Source organism: Leptidea sinapis, chromosome 17 (genome assembly GCF_905404315.1).
Source record: "Leptidea sinapis chromosome 17, ilLepSina1.1, whole genome shotgun sequence".
Lineage (NCBI taxonomy): Eukaryota > Metazoa > Arthropoda > Insecta > Lepidoptera > Pieridae > Leptidea > Leptidea sinapis.
In genome coordinates this window covers 5019316-5042801 of record NC_066281.1, presented here as the reverse complement: position 1 = coordinate 5042801, position 23486 = coordinate 5019316, and the positions used below count along the sequence as shown (strand labels likewise).

Below are 23486 nucleotides of genomic sequence, written 5' to 3'. Positions count from 1 at the left end.
CAAAAAAAGCGCGTTCATCTTTCTTAAAGGCCGGCAACGCTCCTGTGATTCCTCTCGTTTTGCAAGAGAATCTGGGCGTCGGTGATCACTTAACATCAGGTGACCCGTACGCTTGTGTGTCCTCCTTTTCATTAAAAACAATGTACAAATGTCCTCTCTTGAGAACATTGTATTTAGTACAATATCCCACTGCTCGATTCTCCAGGTACGTATTTTTTTAATAAAACTAATTTTAAATGAACGTTGAGGGAGTCGGCAGCGTATTAGCGATAGGTTGCTTATAAAATCTGTAATTAATTTTAGTATAGCTAATTTTGTGACATGAAATGCAACTATGTGGCTCTTTAATAAATTTTAGTCATTTTAAAGCAAATTATGGAAAGAATACTATCTACTACTACTACTCTTTGACTCCGTGTAGATATTGAGGACCGCGTCCGCATCCATGCGTGTGTCTATAGGCAACGCAGAAACGGATGATTTCATGCTATTTTGTGACCCATACGCTCGTTTGTCCTCCATTTCCGCCCTTTTTCCATAAAAAAAAGCATTGAAAAAATGTGACCGCCAGCTCTCAGTCTCAGTCAAATTTTATAGGCAACCTATCACCAATACATTGCACACTCCCGTTCATTCAAAATTAGTTTTTATCAAAAAATCACATGACTGCAGAATCGAGCAGCGGGATCATAGGCTATTAATATTTTGAGTTACGGAATGCCAAAAATGGCACAACACTCAATCATTCTAACATCAGATATAGTATCGCGGGTTGAAGTGTAAGGTGCGAGGGGAAGGGGGGGGGGAGGGGAGAGACCAATGACGAGGACAATCCATTAACCTTAGAGGTGATGTGATTTGAATATCAAGTTAAGTGCTTTCCTACTGTGGAACAATAACACTTAAACCTGCACTTATTTAACAATCGAGGACTTTTGAATCGCAACAATAAAACTATAATTTATCTTTTTTTTTTCGACATTAAGGGACGAGACTTGCAAGACGTTCTGCTGATGGTAATTGATACGCCTTGCCCTTTACAACGTAGTGCCGCTCAGGATTCTTGCAAAACTCAAAAATTCTGAACGGCGCTACAATTGCACTCATCACTTTGAGGCATAAATGATCAAGACAGCCCGATATTTATAAAAGGGCTTCTCACAAATTCAATTTCAAAATTCAAATATTTTTATAAAAATTTATATCCTATAAAATAACTTATTGAAAGTCAAAAACTACCACCGATTCCAAAAGGTATGCCTTAGACCTGTGAACAACGGGCGCAACAAACTCAGCGGGCTTCTTTTTTTATCTAATAGCATGGTTTAAATACAATGTAAACTCGTACATTAAAAATTAATTTAATAGCCCGATGGTGGTCGCTCCATTCTCAATCAGTGGTACGAGTATCATTATGAAAGTCACTTATTTTATGGTCACACAAACGTTTTTGAATCATCATCAGGCAGAAGACGTCCACTGCTGAAAAAAAGAAAAAATACCGATCGAATTGAGAACCTCCGCCTTTTTGAAGTCGGTTGAAATACTAAGGAGTGCCAAGCATGGCTGACTGTTTATGACTTGTCAAGTTAATTGGTTACAGTACTAACAGACTCACTTTCCTTTTATTATCTTGCCGTATCTCCGTTAGAGATGGTGCTCTCTCTTACACGCTGTATTTATATCTAAAGGCATAAAAGGCATTTATTTTCTCAAATTTCATTCCTTTAGAATTCTTTTTTATGTCATTTCTAATATACTAGATACTACTACCGCTTCGGAAACAAATGGCGCTATGAGAGAGAAGAAGCGGCGCAAGAAACAATCCCAGCATTATTTTTTTGCGCTCTTTTCAATAAAAATATTCAATATTGTACAGTCATTTCTATCGCTATAAAATAATCATAATCTAGTCACAGGCTGTCCTATCACTTAGATATTCAGCTGTGGAGTAATAGGATTTACGACAGAGCCATTTTTTTAAAAAAACATTTTCATTTATTTATAGATAATGCCTGAACAGTGCCTGGGACTTTATTTTAAAAATGTATACATTTACCCTTAAAGCTATTATGTATGTTATGAAGCCTATTAGAATTAGTTACAAGCAATCCCTTCTTTGTAGTGTTATAATAACGATAATTAGCATTAAGAGCAAATCTGTGATTGTCACACATATAACTCGCTCAAAAAAATTTGATATCTACACGTGCCTCATGCCGAATTGTTTTTCTTCCACAGTCTGTCCATTTCTTTCAATTTATCTCTTAATAAAATCATTTACAGTTACAGTCACATTCCTATAAACATCCTATGCATTGTCAATAAAAGTAAGTTTGTGAAGATGTAGGCTGTAATCTCTGGATCTACTGAACTGATTTTGAAAATTCTGTTACCAATAGAAAGGTACATTATTTGTGAGTGTCATAGACTATTTTATGTAACCCCGAAAAAGTTATGACTTTTCATGGTAGTCAGATATATAAAGTAATTTAAAAGACTATTATAAACCAACTTCATCCTAGATTAGCTAGCGTAAGAAAATAAAATGTTGCCGTGACTTCCTACATGACCTGTAGTAAGTTTCATTTTAAAGAAATATGAAGCACGTCGTTTGTCAATTACTTGAATTGACAAAAACATAATTTTCTCCATACAAAAAATAATCCAATGTTTTTTGTCTCTTAAATTAATGCATAACTCAGAAAAACTACATCAGTAAAAGGTAATAATTTCAGCAGTCTACTAAAAATAAATCTGTTCGATTCCGTGACCTTCAAATTGACCTCACCCGAAGTCCACGATTTCGTGATATGGAACCAGTGTGCGGCGAACCTAATTTAACTCGGACAGCGACCAGTCTCAGCCGCGTACGGCGTGGCAATCAATAGTTTTGTTTTCCCAAGATTGCTTAGCGGCCGTGTAAGACGCGTGTATGTGTGCGTGCGACGATTCGGACGCTCTGGTACGAAATTACAATACTGTTCTAATACTGTACTGTGTCACTGTTCTCAAGCGCTCTAAAAGGTTATTACTTTAAAAATCATTATTCCTGCGTATAAAGCATCAATTTATCGTAGGTACCTCAATCAATGAAGAATTCCATGAAAGTTTGAGGAGTGGACATCGTATAGTTTACGACTTCTATAAAAGTCAACGTTTAATAGCAAATGCTGGGACATTGCCGCTTAATGCATCTTCATAAAAATATTAATACTGTGACCGTATGTTCTCAACCCATTCGTATTCAATGTCATATAATCTTGATCCACGGCACAGTTTGAATAATAATGATTATCTTGACCAGTAAACATCTGTCAGATTTCGATTGACCAACTGATTTAAACTTTTTTATACAGGATGTAATCGTTAACGGCCAATATTCAGTCTATCTCCGGTTGTGGCCTACTTGAGATAAAAATCGTAACTATTGTTGACTTTTCTGTCCCAATCCAACTTATCGACGGTAACTCACCTTGTCCGTACACGCTGTCTGTCAATGGGAAGACGTATAGCTTATCAGCGATAGAAGTTTGTATGGAAATTGCAATTCACGCGTCCCAATATAAGGCGAAATGAATGGCTTATCGGGTATTGGGACAGCTTCAGATTATTTACAGCTAAATACTGACAGTAGAAGGTAGTAATGTATCTCTATCTGTATATTGGGAACGGTCGTAAGTGTGTCCAGGCGACCATTATTACAAATATCAAAAAACTTTAAACTAATATCGAAAAGTATCAAATAACTAAAAATTTAATTTGATACACCATTACCTTTAATATTCATAAAATACTATTATTTGTGTGTGGTACATATTGATAGCTTTGAAGTCGGTGCCAAGCCAAATGTAATAGTAAGTACCTACACTCGTCACGCGTGACTTTGAGCGGGATAGCTTCTTTATAGGTTAGTTATTTGATACTTTTCAGTTTTTGGAGTCGGGTCTTTTAAACGTAGTTTTTTTATTTTTTTGTGACAGTTATTAATTATAATATATAATCAACCTGAATGAACTCCTAAAAAAGCCGTACACAAAAAACAATTATGCTTATCATCGAGGTAAGCAAAAATTTTCATAAAATATACTTTGCTACTGGAAACGCTGGCAGCTATTTCGGTCAACGGATCAGCCTATCTATTCAATGCGGAAATGCTGCCAGTATTCTTGGTACACTTCCTGGTAATAGTATGTATAATGCAATCATTTATTTATTTATTTTATTTATTTATTTAAGGAAAACCAACAGCTAGTACAATTTCTGTAGAAACTTAAATAGTAACAGACAGCCAATTACAGGTTTTCACTAATAAAAGTAATATAAAATAAGTGCGTGAACACTAGTTTTCGGCTCAAATTACAACGACAGTAAAGATACTTTTAAAAAAGATAACAAAAAACAATACATAATTAAAAAAGTTTAGGGTTATGCACTGCTTTGCCTTGGAAATGCTTGTAGCAAATATGTCAATATCTAAACATCATTCACTGTTCCACACGCTCGCACCATATATGATTTTTGCCTATAGTTGCTACTAACAGCAGGAACACCAAGTGGAGGGCTATATCTAAGAGTTTTTTGAGGTACATTAAAATTAACTTTATGCAGCAGATCTGGGATCAGCAATCGACATGATTGCTTATAATTTTTAACATAAATAAAAAGTCAGTTATATTTCGCCGTTCTTTAAGTGGTAAGAAGTGAAACTTTTTACACAAATCAACATAGTTGTTAGAATCGCCTCATCACCTCTGAACACTTTCTAGACGTCAACTAGTCAACATACGTACTATATGTAGGATTCCAAATTTGTGAAGCATATTCCAGATTACATCTAACAAAAGTACAATATAGTATCTTAATAGTCTTAATATTATTAAAATTCTTTGAAATTCGCTTAATAAAACCTAATGCCTTTGAAGCCTTGTTAACTATCTTATCAATGTGATCATTGAATAGCAACTTAGAGTCATGGTAAACGCCGAGATCCCTCGTACCATTGCATCTAGAGAGCACCTGACCTCTTAATGTGTAATTTGTTTGTAGGATGTTAATCTTATGGGTATATGTGAATACTGAACATTTTGAAGTATTAAGTTCTAGTTTATTAATAAGACAATACTCCTCTAGGCGGTTGAGATCCTCCTGAAGGGCAATCATGTCAAGGATTGATGTTATTGAAGAGAATATTTTCATATCATCAGCGAAGGAAAGTAAATTGGAAGACTTAAAACAGGAATCTATATTACCTACATAGATAATAAAAAGAAGTGGACCAAGTAGTGATCCCTGGGGAACACAACTAGGAACGGGAACCCAACTAGAAATGTAGTTATTTAGTACAACAGCTAGTGAACGATTATCTATGTATGACGAGAACCACCGTAACAAGTCGCCCCGTATTCCCGACTGAGATAGCTTACATATTAATGTATTGTGGTCGATTTTATCAAACGCCTTACTATAGCCGGTGTAGATTACATCGACTTGCATACCATTATCCATAGCATCTGTAATAAAATTGTTGAGAAGTAAAAGATTAGAAACAGTACATCTACCTTTCAGAAATCCATGTTGGAAGGGACTAAAGGTGTTTTTTAAGTTAGCATGCAATTGCTTATATATGACCCTCTTAAAGACTTTAGCAATGATGCAAAGTTTTGAAATATGTCTATAATTCGTAATTTCAGACCGAGACCCTTTCATATGTACTGGTGTAATAAATGCCGATTTCCATAACTTAGGGACAGAGCCAGTAGAAAGTGATTTACTGAAAAGCATGGAGATAGGAAGAACAATAGTGGAAGAACATTTTCTAAGAAATGATGACGAAATGTTATCAGGGCCTGGAGATTTAGTTATATCTAGCCTATCAAGTATTAACTTTATTTCATGCACATTAATATCAATATTTTGAATATCAGAATTAATATTTAAATCTATTGTTAATATTTTGAAAATCACCTTTATGTATATATCACCTTTATTTTTAGGGTGGTAAGTATCAATGGGTGTAAGAGGATCGGTGCACTCAGATACATAGATTAATTGGTTCGAAAAAACTAGATCTAATAGTCTGTTCTGTTTGTTAAGTATGCCATTAAACTGATGCAGGCATAATGCGCTCATTTCGTCCGTGAGCGAATACTTATCCGAAGAACTCATGCAAGTACTATAAAAACTGCTAGTATCTGTAGGTTGTCAAACAATACCGCTTAGATTAAAATCACCAATAACCAAAAAAGCATCGGAAGGGTTGACTGATGACGCATAATTTAATTTTGTGAGGAAGTTTGCCAATTGATTACTAAATGACAAGCCGTTATTCTGCTCGCACAAATAAATAACACAGAGATACAAATCAATCCACTTACGTGTATTTGCTTGTTTGATGCGTACACTTATCCAAAGGTCTTCTGATGTTGAGTTAAATTCCGGCAGCAACTTAACTTGCAAATGTTTACGTGTAGCTATTAAAACACCACCGCCCTTTGTTTGACTCGTTAAACTATAATCGCGGTCACGGCGCCAAACTAGGTACCGATCATCCAGGAACTCGGAGTCAGATATGCTGTCTTCTAACCACGTCAAAGTAAATATAATTACGTCATAAGAAGTCATACAGACTTTACGATAAACTTCATTAGTTTTTATTCTTAGACCACGGACGTTCTGATAATAAATACTTAAATTATATATATTATAAGACATTATCAATACTATTACTTAAAAACATAATACGAATCATTTTAATAATAATTTTAAAGGTATGCGGTGTTGTTTTACTAATGCATTTCTTAAATAAATACGTAATTTTAAGAAATTGCGGGTAGATTCTAAATACTGTGTCTAAGTAAGAACAGTGGAGGCATTCGATGAAGATGGCAATAATAGGAAAAACTTATAAGGGTAAGCGCGACAAACATATTGTACGTTTTAGTTATGGAAATGACCAAAGTAACTAAGTTGTAATAGTGGTTGGTTATAAGCCAGTTAGGGGTGCAAAACAATTTATAACTTATCAATACTGAAATATTATACACAAACGATTCCAATAAATTATTAATGATAGAGGTTGCGCTTAGGTAATGGGGATGTCCACATTTTAAGCAATCTTGTTTAAATCATTTTCTTGGCGTATAACAAACACTCTCGATGTGTCATCATGGCGCACATGAATTTTACTATGTTTAACCGACACAAATTTATAATTCTTCTCATGGGCAGCGTTTTTGGCAGATGTTAGAAGCTTCTTAAGATCCAAACTGAGGTGGTCATTAATAAATATTTTATTTATTGATCCTGTGAAACCAATATCCGTGGTCGTCACCTTTTCCGCCCTAGCCGCTGCGATGAAGTCTTCTTTTACATATCTGTTTAAAAAGCTGACGATTATCAGCTTTTCCTTTGAATTTTGCATAGGAAGCCTAGATATATAGTTGATTTGAGCCCTTGGCACAACATGATTCATCTTCGTGCTGACTTTGTCTAGCATTGTGAATAAATTTTCATCTTTTTTGATAGGAATACCCTTGATTTCCACATTATTAAGACGCGAACTTTGTTCCATCGTAGATAGTGCAAGCTTCGTCTTAGACAACTCACTCTGAAGGCAGATTACCGTATCCTGTAATTTTTCAACACTACCGATCCTGGATTCTGACGCTCGTTATTCTACCACTCAGGTCGTCTTAATAGGGCGTACAGCTGATGGTAATTAATACGTCCTGCCCATCACAATTTAGTGCCACTCAGGATTCTTGAAAAACCCAAAAATTCTGAGCGGCACTACAATTGTGCTCTTGATCTTTTTCATTTTCATTTCGTGTCTCATTTGCCTATTAATTACACTAGATACGGCGCCCTTCAGACCGAAACAATAATGTTTACACATTACTGCTTCACGGTAGAAATAGGCGCCGTTGTGTTATCCATATTCTAGCCCGCATCCTGTGCAAAGAAGCCTTCCACTCACTCCGCTTACCATGACTTCTCTCGAAATTGTCAAAATAATGCCGCGTTTTGTTTACAGCATACAGTATACCCATCGTCATCCAAAACAGAAACAACATGTCCGCAGAAGACCACAGTAAAAGACTCTAGATCATGGGGAACTCCAGACTCCACTCCATCACGACCTCCGTAAGTGTAACACAAAACACGTAACACATAGTAAACCGTACAAAACTTCTGTCTGTGTTACGTACATCGCGTTCCCTAATTAAGTTCAACGAAAGTTTGGGATGATGAAGAAACTTAATTTAATGCAATTCTTAAACAAAACATTACTAGCTGTTTCCTGATTTAGTCTGCATCTACCAGTAAAATATTGATTGGTGATCAAATGCTGCCACATATATAATACAAAACAATCATACTATAGTATAGAGATATATCTCTAATCGTTAAGTCAGCGTTCTTAAGAATCGTTTTAGTTCGACCGTTTTTTCTCTGACTTTGCAAATACTAAACTACCACGAAAAATCCTTTTATATAATGAAACACACAAATAATGTCACTTTCTTTTGGTAACAGAATTTTCCAAATCTGGCTGTGTGGCAATGAGCTTCTTGCCGCTTTGTCTTAAGCTCTGCTATTTTGGGAAAAAGAGAACACACCAGCGCACATGTATCTTAATTGTAGTTATGACTGCCTACAGTGACTCTTTTGCGGCGTCAAAGATATCACAGAACCGTTGTCGACCTTTTACTTGGTCAAACTTTTTCGAAGTTAGTTTCAGTTTTCATATTGAGGGGCAATGTTGGATCTTGACGTTCAAACATCACATTCGATCAAATATAATCTTTTACATTCATAATTCGTAGTGTTATACACCAAAGAAAGAATTTCGCTCTTTTGGTGATCAAATTTGTAACGTTATTTCATAAAACGTACCATTTTAACTATGTCGTCTACTAAAATTGCTCTAGTTAATATGCAAGTATTTTAAGAATTGTTTCATTCAATAACTAGAGTAGACAATGATCACTTTTTGTTTTTTATATGGATTTATAATATTTCAAATACATATTATTATCATAAAGTAATAGAAATTTTTGCTACAGCTTGACGAAAACGACTTCTAACATAGAAACACAGACTTACAAAAGAGAAGACGAAGATGTCTCAGATAGAAAAGGGTAATAAATTTAAAATATGTATAATAAATTAGCAAAATGATAATATATATGATTTGTTTAACTTTCAAATGAAGTCAATCAATACAGAAACAGATCCAAATTTGCTTTCAGAACAATTTTTACAATAGAAAACAGAGTCAGTCTATTTGAAAGATTTCCCGGACCGAAAAATGAAAATACGTTGCCTTCGACGGAGTTACAAAGTTTTGAGAAATTTACAAGAAGTTCGCTCAGAAGGTACAATATATTATTATTAATAAATTATTTTAATTAAATTATTAAAATTGAGCAGAAATTCAACAATAGCAAAATAAAAGTGTTTGTGATCAGGATCGTTCAAAAATAAATTGGCATTGAATTGGCTGCAATTTTTTTTTAAATGTAAATGGGGTAAAGAACCATTTTCACGAAAAATTTATTTAAATTAAATTGCAATCAAACAAATTATAATACATTAAATTACAAAAAACTTATATTGGTCTAGTTGATGTCTTGAGTTGATGCACATTTTTGTTTACGGAATTTTGAATTATTGCTCGCAAAACGTCTGGCTGATCTGAAAAAAATGATGATTCTTCGTTAGAGTTTTCGTTCAAGTTTTGCAAAATCTGAGGTTTATTGTTGCAAACTAGACATTTCAAAAAGCCCCAAAGTATTTTGTCATGTAATGGTATGTCACCGAGTCCCAAACACTTTTGTAACACCAGAGGAATCACAAGAGCTTTGCTGATCTTATAAAACGTTAAATAAACATAAATAAATTTGGTAAACTAAAATATATTGGTACGTGGTGGGCGATGATTGAACCAGAGGCTCCGTGGTAAAAGTTGACCTGTTACGAAGGCCAAAGTTTAAGCCCGTTAAAATAAATATTACATGAGTTTGAAAGTAGCTCTTTATTACCCAGGAAAAGTAAGCCCGATGACCTGTCAATAGAAGAAATACTTTCAATACAAAGCCCAGTTCCCGAAATTCCTGTGGAAAAGGAACGTAAGCATTTGAAACTGCCCACGTTGTGCGACCCACACATACCAATTGATCCTCAAGGTTAGTTAACTTTTATTACTTGATTTACTGGTAAAACCACAAGTAATCGATAAACAACAAATAAAAACTACTAGTGCGGTTATGATGTACGAGGGATCGCCCAGGGGTTACTATTTGGTCCTAAAGGTTAGTGCTTTTTTGAAGGTACTCCTGTCACAATGACGTGTAAAACATTAGGAAATCTTATTGCACAGTTATATATATAAGAAAGTTCTTTGCCGCAAATGACACTCTAGATACCCCACACAACTAGATAGTAAAAAAGTTTCATAATTATTGTTACTTTATTTGATGTTCGCAGGAAAATTTAAAGGTATGTCTTTATTGGGTCCCGTTACTGTTGAAATCAAGGAAAACCTTTAAATACCTAATATCGATATCGAGGTATTTCTTATCATGAAATGAAACACACCGCTATACCACACCAATTTACTATATAGATTGCTGGGCTTTTGTGTTTTTATTATACCAAAAAGCAGAGTTGCCAGATGCAGTTCCCGAGGAAGAACCATTATTACCTGGTTGTTCTGCTAGCGATATGGCACGTGGCATGTGTTCGAAACGGAGCATTTTCATATTATTATTTGAACATGACTCTCAAATGGCAAGTATGAATCGATTTGCAGCCCGAGGCTACGCGCCTCATCCACACTTGCGATATTATTCCCAAGAACATATATATTGTGGTTCAGAACTTTATCATCAGCAATCTGCTTTTCAGTTCCTAAAGCCATGTATTTGGTTTTAGATGGATTAAGAACTAAAGCACTATCCATGTTAGCCCAGTTTGATTTGGTAGGTAAATTTTAAGTAACAGTGTTATAATAATAAGAATTGCGCTTTTTTATATATTTCTTTCACAATATTTGTATAATGATTAATGACATAATAAAATCAAAATGTTATGTCTTTGTAAGTTATTATAAAACTTGGAAGATTATCTTCTGTACTTCGACGTAAGGAACTACTGAATAAACATGATTCAGTAGTAAAACCTATTATGCGTTTAATTGAAAGCTCCGCTGGGCTTCAATTAACGGAATGAAACAAATAACCCTTAAGTGAAGAGGCTCTGTAAATGCTTCCAGGTTACACAACTACTTACGGTTATTGAAAACTTCATAGAAAAGTAGTTTTATAGATTTCTTATTTGTATTAGGATCTCCCTTCAGATTAGCAAAAGAAAATTATCTTTTATCATAAGTATCGCTTATTACTATTTGTCAATCGGAGTTAGTAATAGGTAAAAATTTGTATCTTTAAATGAATGGTTACCTCAATATAACCATATAGTGTCTACTTTCTAGATTGTTAAATAAGTCCCACAACCAGCTCGGTGAAGACAAAATATACATAATTTTTTTTTCTAGAAAGTAGATACTGGCCATCCAAACGACTTATTTTGTTAATAATTAAGACAATTTAATGACTAAAGAAAATTCTCCAGGGCAATAAATTTTAATCAAATAATAAAATAATCGTAGCAAGGCTTTTGATGCCAAAGTAAATTGTCCACCCATTGGAACAGAAAAGCTAGAATATGCAGAAGGTATTGCAAAATTCTATCAAAGTCTCTAGTGTCAAAGTAGTCTCTAATGTAAAATGTTAATATTAATTGGAATTGGTTAAGCGTTCGTTAGTGCAGATGGTTTAATTTTAATAAGTCTGTTACTCCAGTTAGTAAAATTTTCATAAGTGGTCTGTTCGAATATCTTTTAGCCATCATAAAATACCAGACACTAAGCAGGAGTACAAATTCAAGAAATATTTTAAAGATTCTTTGATAAAGAATCTGACTTACTATAGTATAATAGATTATATAGAGGATAATGATGCATATTTCTCGTCTGTAAAATTGTATTATATTATATTAAGTTAGCAAAGTTGTTATATGACTTAAAATATGCGCCTGGAGCTTACTTATCAGTTCTTCTCCCCATGTCAAAACCTCTTTACAATCTGATGTAACTTCATGACGTTTACCAAGTGATGGTGCAATATGTTATGTTATTGTCATTCCCTATGGTAAATAAATATAATTTTCTTTCTATTTCATTTGTAGCCACAAATGCATCTAAAATGAAACAAGGAATCTAATCTGTATGCTATAATGGCGACCTTAACACACGGGTAAACTAAACCTTAATCATAAAAATTTTAAGTTACTTAATGAAAATTTGAAGTTTTCTCACAAAGAAATTATAGATTTTGAAAACAAAATTTAATCACCCTTACGTAGGCGCTATTCATCTACGAGTTCTGACGGCTACAGCCTGGTGTGGCACAAGTACGTGTCAGTGCCTACGTTAGCTCGCGGCTACTAAATTACTTACAGGATGTTCCAAAATGATATTATGGGAAACTGATTTATTTAGGTGATTTTTTTTAACAATTTTTTATGTTTTTAAAGTGATAACCCTCACTTCTGGGTTGATTACACAAATAAAATTTGAAAACAAAATTTTGTGAACGATGCGGGACTCGAACCCACGACCTCTCGCCTTCCGTGCGAGTGCTCTTCCAACTGAGCTAACCGTTCGAGTGACTTATCGTCATAAAATCTTGTATGATTTGTTCAACTCTCAGGTTGTGGCTTCATCTACAGGATCTCCTTTACAGTCTTTACATCGTTCATAAAATTTTGTGTTCAAATTTTATTTGTGTATTATTTTTTATTTTGATTTTTTTTTATGATTAAGGTTAAGTGTAAGTATAACCCATGTGTTTATTTAATGTCACCACTGGAACGCGACACTGTATTAATAAATTAGTTATTATACTTCCAGGTCGCGTTTATATAACTTGGCTGTTTCTAGTAACCTTCTGTTATGGTTACAATGCTTGGTGTGTGGTTCTACGGGCGACCTTCCCCTATCAAACTCCAGAAAATCTTCCATTATGGATGACCTTGGATTATTTCTGTGACCTGGTTTACCTCTTTGATGTCGCCTTTGTAAAGCCAAGATTAATGTTTTTAAATGAAGGCTTTTGGGTAACTGATCAAGTAGAGACAAGGAAAAATTATAAGAAGACGAAACAATACAAGGTAGCTATTTTCATAAATAAAAAAATACAATTCTTCAGAACACTGTAAAAATATGGAAATTTCCATGTGAAAATTCCCTACAGCATTCTCATAATGTTATCTCTAATAGTAATTTTCTTTCAGTTCGATGTAATATCTCTCCTTCCCCTTGATGTTCTATACTTGTATTTCGGCCCGAAACTGGTAATTTTACGATTACCAAGACTGCTCAAATTACAAACTTTCTGGGAGTTCCACCAAACTATGGACCGGGTCCTTTCTTCTCCATATGTGGTAAGTAATTTTGATCTGTGCTAAGTAAATAGTATTTTATAATAATATTTACATTATTAACAAATATTCTTTTTTATGGTAAAATTGGCACTGCATTCATCATCAGCCGGACACTACTGGAGAAAGGTCTCCCCCAAAGATCTCCACGATGAACGAACCTGCCCTCATCCAATCTGTGACTGCATTACCTGAGTAGTTTTATTTCCTCTAAATAAAAAAGAAATCAGCTGTAAGTCTTGTTTCGGGTAACCTGATGGCATCTAATCTCTCTTGCTTCCAGAGGAATGACAAGAGCATTTTTATTGTGTAGTAGAAAAAATAGATGAAGAAGCCACAACCTGAGAGTTGAACAAAGCATAAAAGATTTTATGACCATACGTCACTCGAACGGTAAGCTCAGTAGGGAGAGCACTCGCACGGTGCGAGAGGCCATGGGTTCGAGTCATAAAATTTTGTTTTCAAATTTTAGTTTAAAAATAACAAAGTTTAGTTTAAAGATAACCTAAACACTGTAGGTAAAGGAGTTTAGTTCGATTATTTTTTACAGAATCATTTTTTTTCCATTTTCTTAGGTGAGAATAGGGAAGACTTTATTCTACATCTTCTATTTGATCCATCTCAATGCTTGTGCATATTATGCGGTCAGCAAATACATCGGCCTGGGTTCAAACTCGTGGGTTTATGACAACGAGGGTAATGCATATATCCGTTGCTTCTATTTTGCTACCAAAACTGCAACTTCTATTGGTAAGTTATTTTGCCATCAAAAACTTTTTCGTTGCATCTCAATATAATCTTGATAATGTTCTATCTGTTCATAAGCACAAATTTGCTAGAATCCGCGACAATCATAATATTAATACGAGGAGCAAACATTCACAGGCTACTAATCGATTAAGTCAAGTTAGTAAGTCTTTTATTGGGTGATGTATATGCTTTGACAAGTTGATCCCAGAAAATGTACAAAACAAATGTGTTACAAAAGAATAATTAGAAAACGTTTGTGTGGTAAAGGTTTATTGTAACATATAGTAAAAAAATAAAGTTACAATAACACGCGTTTTAATCCTTCAAAAGTATTTTATTTTAAATTGGAACACTCGCAATTTACAAAGTAAATAGTATTTATGTATTTTTTTTAATGTCACACTCACGCTATTTCGCAACAGAAAGTCGCGAAAATTACAGAAACTTTTTCCTATATACTAAATATAAACAAAAAAAAACTATAAATACTGTTTTTTTTTTCTTTAGGTAAAAATCCCAAGCCGGTATACTCTTGGGAGTATTTATACATGACTGTCGCTTGGTTGATGGGTGTGTTCGTATTTGCTCTGCTCATTGGTCAGATACGTGACATTATAGCAACAGCAACACGTCAGGAGGTAAGCAATCTTTTTGAAGTTATACTTCTTTAGGCGCGTTATGAAAAAATGATGAGAGTGAAATTTTAAGATGCTTGCGCATCACTGTAACACAAAAGCAACAGGGTGAAGTTCCTAAAATTTTCTGACATTGCGATATTCGTTATTTTTATTTTTTGGTTTTTTCCTCCATTATTAGGATAGGCAAAGGGTTCAAGGCAATACAGCCGTATTCATCATTTAATAATTAATTGTCAAAGCCATCGTTGCAAGATTTTTACAATATTGTTCTTACTTCTTACGTTCTTAAATTTTTACATGTTATTTATTCACAATATTAAAAATACTATGACTACATACAATTAAAACTATCATTACGTGGAAGCGTACCAAAAATACTGGCAGCATTTCCGCGTTGGATAGCTAGGCTGATTAGTTGACCGAGATAGCTGCTAGCGCTTGGGTTTCCAGTAGCCTTATTGAGGTGCGGAGATAGTATTTGAACATTCTCCACGCCTTTGGGCCCCACGAGCCATGTGTCTCGACACCAAACGGCACAAAGATGACTCACTGAGACCGACATATTTGCGACGCTTGCTGTCTTCGGCAGTCGAAGCAGCAGCCCCAGCACCAACTGACGTAACTTGGACATAAGAAGGAGCCAGAGTGTCGACGCAAGTAGCGTCCCACACCAGCGCCCTTCCCCGTGCCCCAGCCACCAGCGTCATTCCATCAGGACATTTGCCATCGCGGCGGGTAATACCATTTGGCTCTAAAACAGCTGGTATATTAAAAGCGGCAAATGCCTTGCAGATGACTTCATTAATGCTGGCGTGACAACTGATACGGCCTGCCGATTTTAAGCAGGATAAAAAAATTGTTTTGAATATGAGTTGTAGTTTTGTAGTTTTAAACTATGGCTGTAGTAGATCCATTGATGAACTTTTTGTACAGACGGAATACCGACAGAAGGTGGATGGATGTGTCAGATACCTTCGCAGTCTCAACATGCCGATGTCTCTACAGCGTCGTGTCACTTGCTGGTTCTCTTACACCTGGAGTCAGCAGCGATGTTTCGGTTCGTAAACGAGTTTCAAATAATCTATACATATAAATAAAATTGGTGTGTTTGTTTGTAATATTGAAATAACCGTTTTTTACTACATGTATATGAATATATATATGGTACATACACTTTTATTGTCTGTTTGTTTGTTCCGGCTAATCTCTGAAATGTCTGGACCGATTTTGACGGGACTTTTATTGGCAGATAGCTGATGTTATAAGGAGTAACTTAGGCTACGTTTATTTTAGAAATAATTTATATAAAACCACGTTTGCCGGGTCAGCTAGTTTAATTTAAAAATAAAAAAGGAGAATGATGCTAAATATATTAAAAGATAACCTTTTATTGATTATATTAAATATATTTAATTCTTAGTTACAATTTTTGAATATAAACATTAGAATTTTGTGTATGTACATTATTAGTACCATTATTTAATCATATAAAAGTAACAATTGGTTAGAGCGAGAGAGGAGGCCTGCCTACCGCTGTCGTATGTGTGAGAGAAAGGGAAGCCAGACAGACTGGCGCCGTAACGCATTACGTTACGAAGCGGTTTACCCTCCCATAAGAAGTTATCATTTCAATAAATTTTTGGTTTTCATTGTTGCCTTTAATAATAATATTTTGTAGTTGAGTGTTTTGTTTACGCACTAAATGGTATGTTACGCAATTTGTGAATAAAAAAAATGACTTGTGGCCATAAAAAGTTTAGCTGTACTATTGTTTCAAATTTAACTTTAAATTATAACTGTTTACAGATGAAGGAAAGATCCTTAACTCTCTCCCTTACAATATGAAACGGGACGTGGCACTCGAAGTCCATATGTCAACGTTAAGTAAGGTAAGCATGTAGATAAGTTGCTCTTTAAAACAGAGGTGAAAACTTCTATGCACTGTTGTAACAGCGTGATAAATGCACGTCTCAATGTCATAAAAATTTAAACTGAGTGATCACTTAACACCAGATGACCCGTACGCTCGTTTAACTTGTCCATAAATTTTTTCGTTCTCTTCGGAACAATCTCCGTGATAAATTCACTAGAAGACACAACGAAGCGACGTCTCTACGCAACGCCAAGTGATCCAGCCGTTCACAGAGCACTGGGTCTCTGATAATTCGACTTTCCCTTGATAATGTTTAACACAGATGTTCTCTTGATCGCAATTCAGGTGCAACTATTCCGCGATTGTTCAGCGTCCCTGCTGCGAGACCTGGTGCTCCAGCTGCGACCCGTATCCTTCCTGCCTGGCGACGTGGTGGTGCGGCGCGGAGACGTCGGCCACCAGATGTACATCATCAAGACCGGCGAGTGTGTCGTAAGTATCTGCTGGAACATCCAACTGTCACGGCTATAATCTTCGAGTAAACTGAATTAAAATTAAGTAAACGCGCGACACGCCACAAGTTAGGATATCATCCCCACCATCTGGATGTGTGGTGGTCCTCCACTGTGCGGTTTTCAAGGAGCTTCCTTCCTCGTTCTACAAAGCTGTGGAATGAGCTTCCTTGTGCGATGTTTCCGGGACGATACGACATGGGTGACCTTCAAAAAAGCGCGTACACCTTCCTTAATTAAAGGCCGGCAACGCTCTTGTGATTCCTCTGGTGTTGCAAGAGATTGTGGGCGGCGTTGATCACTAAACACCAGGTGACCCGTACGCTCGTTTGTCCTCCTATGCCATAAAAAAACTGATTATAATTATTGAATTACTTAATACTAGCTGTACCCGCCCGCTTCGCTGTGCGAATTTTAAAAGGAAGGAACGCTGGAATTCGAAAAATACGTAGCCATAAACCATCTAGGATAAATTTCGCATCGAATGGTGGTAGTTTTACGTGAATATGATCAATGGTTAAGGCATGAAAGAGTCCCAAACAAAGTCCCTTTTCAATATATATATAGATAGCTTACATTGAATTGTACTGAATCAAAACGCTCTATTAATAATTTCATGCATCTATTGTTTATTTTATAGTTTATAATAATAAAAGTTGAACACTTAATTTGTAAAAGGCATATATTCTCTCAAAATTGATTCCTTTCGATTTCTTTTTGATGTCATTTCTAATATCCTAGATACTATTACCGCTTCGGAAACAAATGGCACTCTGAGAGAGAAGAAGCGGCGCAAGAAACTCTCCCATTATTTATCTTATGAAGCCTACTACAATTAGTTACAAGCAATCCCTTATTTCTAGTGTTATAATAATGAAAATCCACTATTAAGAGCAAAAAAAGCTTCAGTATTTAAAAATATATTACAAAGCTTATAATAAGAATGTGTATGATTCAATTAGAGTAGACAAAAGATTGGTATTAAAATCAATAAATATTTAATAAAAATATAGATATAATAATAAGAATTTGGTAACATTCAGAATATATATTGAAGTAGGCGTTACTTTGCGGAAATCCATAATTCAAATGATTTGAGTTTTCTTTAGTGTTAATTCCGCCAATATTTGTGTTTAAACAATTCGACACGTGTTTCGCCTCTACACGAGGCATTCTCAGGGCGTGTTGTCTCGCCAAAATCTGGCACGAGACTTCAGTCTCGGTATAACGTTCAGAATAACCTATATACTAATCTAAAATAATTCAGGCTGTGAAATTATTTACCTTGTTAATGTTCTATACAAGATTTGTTCAGTTAAAATCTTAAAATGAGAAAAGTAAATTTTTTTTTTTATTGATTTTTATATTATGAGTATGTTGTATTCTTAAATAATATATACGTAGATAGAGCCTCTTGCTGCTAGACAACCGATGAAAACAGGCCAGGTTTATAACTTTAGTGTGCGTCACAAGCTACGTTAGTAATACAAATCGACTTTGTGTTATTGTGTGTGCATTGCTCAAAATAGAGTTTAACTGTCAAACCGAACGAAATTTTCACAGCTGTAACAGTCTATCGTAGTATCTACTATATTAGAAATTACATCAAAAAGAATTCTAAAGAAATCAATTTTGAGAAAATAAATGCCTTTTATGCCTTTTATCTAGATGTATAAATGATATAAGGTTGTATTTATAGGTAATGGACCCCGAGGAAAAGGAGGTTTTAGTCAGCTTGAGAGAAGGCTCCGTGTTTGGGGAGATCAGTTTACTGGGCATCGATGGTCTTCGAAGACGTACCGCTACGGTCAGGTCAGATGATAGTTAACTTATTGTTTAGCTTAACCCCCTTATTCATAATGGCCCGCTAACTTTAAACAGCCGCTTAGGAGTGTTTTTTCTCATTCTGACTTAGGTCAATAGAAGAAGACAGAGTGAGAATTAGCAATGCTTTATGTTAGCAGACTATTATGAATAGGGGGTAAGAGTTTTTCACGTGTTACCAATTTGATGTCGCTCATACTTGGTTCTGCTAATCAGATTTTAATGGTCTATTAAGTGTATGATACATTGTCGTACTACATAATATACTCTCATACCAAGCACATAGGTGGTGGTGCGAAATGTGCAAAAGAGGGATGTACGTCTTTCTCTCACATTTTGCACCTTTCGATGGCGATGTATTTTATTTTAGCAATAGAAATGTAATTATTTAGCAGAATTATTTAAATCATGGCGTTGTATTCAAAACGCGCGTAATTGATACGCCCTGCACATTACAATGCAGTGCCACTTAGAATTTTTGTAAAATACATATTGCTCGTCTCATTTGCCCAGTAATTTCACCAGCTACGGCGCCCTTCAGACCGAAACACAATAATGCTTACACATAACTGCATCACCGCAGAAAAAGCCGCCGTCGTACCCATAATCTAGCCGGCATCCTGTGCAAAGGAGTCTCCCTGGTAAAAAATCTCCTAACTATTACCACTCTCATTACGTAGAAACATAGCTGACGTCTCATTATTGATGAAGAATCATTCTCTAACTTTGCTATAATAAAAGGTCCCGAGGATATTCCACACTCTTCGCACTTTCACGAAACGATATGGACACAGCATTGAGCTATCATAAAGAAGCAGCGAAAATACTTCGTCGTAGAGCAGATCAGATCATAAGAGAGAACGCTGCAAGACAGACGAAACAAAAGATGGACGACGAAGATAAGATAGAGACCGTTAAAAGGCGGAGAAGCGGCAGTAGCGTTGACAGCAACCTGACAGTTGACAGAAGGAAAAGATCTGCAAGCTCGCAATCTAAGAGAAAATTGTCTATGGTTTCCGAGGACAGAGTAAGTTATCGTAGCCTTACATATAAGCATAGATATTTTATACGTCTAGATCTTACATCATTTATACGTCTAGACAGAAAGTGACAGCTGTGAAAACGCCAAAAAAATTGAGGTTGACTGTAAACCTCTATTTGCATGATTTATAATAAACTGGTCCAGCTATGTAAATTTAAAGAACTCTCCATATTCAAGGCTAAAGAGCTTCTATCAAAATATTTAATACAACTATCCTATATGGAAACTGAAAATCTTCTTAAGGTACAATCCTAAAAATACATACATACACATATACACAATACACACACTTTCACCTACATATACACACAATTAATACTTGTATAGTTATTACTTTCAGTTTATTTCTTTATATGATTTAGTTAAATTTTAGTAATCACCTTGTTGTCACTAGCCGCTTGTATATCTTTATTTTCTGTTAATTCTACTATTTCCCCCACGAGACAGGCAACGCCTAGTGTGGGGGTCAGTATAAAATGTAAATTTGTACATGAAAAGTCGGAAATAAATGATTTTGTATTTTTTTTTTTGTATTTTGAGTAATGAAACAGCAATGCTTAGTCGTGCACTCGCGATACGTCAGTCACATTGTTTTAGTGTGCGTGCCTTGCCCATAATAGACGATAACACTTGTGTTGTAATTTTTTTCGACGTGTTCAAAGCTGTCATACTAGATCTCTCTGTAGTTTTTATCAAAGTACGAGAAATTCTGAAGTAAAAGAAGCGTGGTCTATTTTTAATTATCATGGTATGACCAGCATAAAATATTTGACAATTTCATGATATTTTAGACTTTAAACTGATATTAGAGTTTTATTATTATTAGAAAGCATTCATTGAATTAATAAACACTAATTCTTCAATAATATTTCAATAATTCTGTACCGGAAGATGCAGTGTTGGTAGGCAAACAAGATGGACCGACGATCTGGTCAAGATCGCTGGAATACGTTGGATGAGGGAGCACAGGACCGATCGTCGTGGAGATCTTTGGAGGAGGCCTTTGTCCATCAGTGGACATCTTCCGGCTGATGATGATGAAGAATACTTCACTAATCCAAAATATTTACAGCCCCACCATTTGCGGATCTCTACCGAACACCAGCAGACAACTTCCAGAGAGAGAGTGTGGACTCCTGTGCCTACAATAGTTCTTCCTGAAGATTCCTAAAAATATCTACACGACTAATATAAAATAAATAACATCAAAATGTATTTTTGTACCATAGATGGTGGCTGCAAGAAAATATAGAAAATTAAATAAAATAACTTGAAATATAAGAATTTCAAACTAAGTACGGCTTTTATAGTTTTCTTATGGGGAGTTTGAGAATAAAATATAAGAGCATTAACACCCTCGAGTACAAATGATATCTATGTTGTTGTCATATCATATCTATATTATAAATGTTTTATGTGCGTTTGTATGTAAGTACACACACATACATATATTAATAGATTTTGAATATCGTAATACTTTTATTATTAACTTTTTCGCCCCACAAAAGACTTACTCGACTTAGTCGAGTAGCAGGCAATATAAGTTTATATCTGTTCCTGGTGTTAACATTATAGTTATGACAGTTTCTAGCAAATTCACTTATGTGCCTATGAACATACATTACATTATCAAGAATATATTGAGAAGCAACAGTCAAGATGTTAATTTCTTTGAATGTTGCTCTTGCTTTAGGACCAAGGTTATAAATAGCGCGTATAGACCTCTTCTGCAGCACAAATATTGTATTTATATCGGCAGCGCTGCCCCATGGGACATAATACTATGGAAATAACTAAAGTAAACTAGTCGCGTATCTATGATAGTTAATTGTCTAATCTTATTAACCGCGTATGCTGCAGAACTAAGTCTGCTTGCCAATCCTTCAATATGGGGGCCCCATTGATAGTTTTCAACTCATATTGTACTCTTTATCCCGGTAAATCTACCCTCAATACGGGACCCACGCAGCAGAAGACGCTATCAGATACTAATGTTATATAGAAATATATTTACATATGTCAAAACTTAAACACAAAATACGAAATATTATTAAACTTTATGTTGCAATGAAATAAGACAGCCAATATAAAATACCGAATTTTCGATTCCTATCATTAACAAATGAAAAATTAATCTTTTTGCCACATTGGATTCCATTTTTATGTTTTAAATGTCGCAGGTATATTGTCAAAGCCGTGAAGTATAACTTTACTTGTGATATTATAATTAAACGGTAGATTGTCAATCGACTTCATTTCTTACAATTTAACGGCCTGGTAACGTAGTATTTAAATTCTCTTTGGGCCTAGTTTTAGCAACATTGTAATGTATATGGGTGTACTTTACACAGACAGTGTAATCTAATGGGTATACTATAAGTGATATTGTTATAAATTTAGGTATTTAGCAAATGAAGTTATCAGTGTGAGACGTCGAGCCTTCTGATTGGTAAAAAAATACAGTTACAAAAGCACGCGATTTAATGCTTTAAAAGTATTTCATTTAAATAATTGTGGTATTTTTTTGTGAAATTAAAGTTACCTTTGTAGTGCTATAATGTTCTTTATGAATGATAACTAGTTACAAGTAAATAGCTAAGTATGTAGATTTAGCAAATTGAAATATCATAAAAATATCATATTTTGGATGTAACTTGATAATGTAACATAACAATCTCTTTATTTTTATAAATTGTGATGATAAAGTAATAAATAAACATTATTATCCTTTTGTTTTATAGTTATTTCAGTTATCCCTATAACAAATAAGTCATTATGAAGTCCACCAATCATAATAATTTTTTATAACTTATTTGACGAAGATTAAGTTGTTTATTGTACGTCCATTTTTTAATGCTGACTCATAATCAAACAAATATAAAATAAAATGTCAAAATTTAAAAAAATAAATTTTTTACCCTTAACATTTAGGGGGATGAAAAATAGATGTTGTCCGATTCTCAGACCTACCCAATATGCACTCAAAATTTCTTGAGAATCGGTGAAGGAGTTTAACAACAAACACCGCGACATGAGAATTTTATATATAAGATAAATCAATATTATTTCAAAACATCCTTAAAATAAAATAAAAATAAGGGTTGCACTCCGGGAGTGCCGGCAGAAGTGCATTTTGAATATTTTGGAATGGTTAGGGAATAACACACGAATTAAAATTATAAAAATAAAAATTATTAGTCATTACATCAAATGTCATGAAATAAACACAGAATCGAGGGTGAAGTTCCGCCGGTTGACACGAAGTTGTAAAACATTTTTTATTTCGTAATATTTCGCTGCGTTTGTTTACCAGTCCTCCCTAATCGGCCAATCCCGGCTAA

The 23486-nt window shown here is 34.8% G+C and overlaps 1 protein-coding gene across 1 annotated transcript in view; it reads left to right on the top strand.

Moving 5' to 3' along the window:
- Window positions 1-22825, top strand: part of LOC126969216 (cyclic nucleotide-gated cation channel beta-1) — a 28825-nt gene extending 6000 nt beyond the window's left edge. The window contains exons 2-15 of the mRNA XM_050814552.1: window positions 8036-8145; window positions 9069-9143; window positions 9255-9380; window positions 10051-10190; window positions 12977-13236; window positions 13360-13509; window positions 14082-14256; window positions 14764-14894; window positions 15828-15951; window positions 16701-16783; window positions 17113-17259; window positions 18979-19091; window positions 19845-20130; window positions 21218-22825. Coding sequence (XP_050670509.1) covers window positions 8036-8145; window positions 9069-9143; window positions 9255-9380; window positions 10051-10190; window positions 12977-13236; window positions 13360-13509; window positions 14082-14256; window positions 14764-14894; window positions 15828-15951; window positions 16701-16783; window positions 17113-17259; window positions 18979-19091; window positions 19845-20130; window positions 21218-21316 — 2019 coding nt within the window. The 3' untranslated portion in view covers window positions 21317-22825. The remainder of the gene's footprint in view (window positions 1-8035; window positions 8146-9068; window positions 9144-9254; window positions 9381-10050; window positions 10191-12976; window positions 13237-13359; window positions 13510-14081; window positions 14257-14763; window positions 14895-15827; window positions 15952-16700; window positions 16784-17112; window positions 17260-18978; window positions 19092-19844; window positions 20131-21217) is intronic.
- The last annotated feature ends 661 nt before the right edge of the window (window positions 22826-23486 follow it).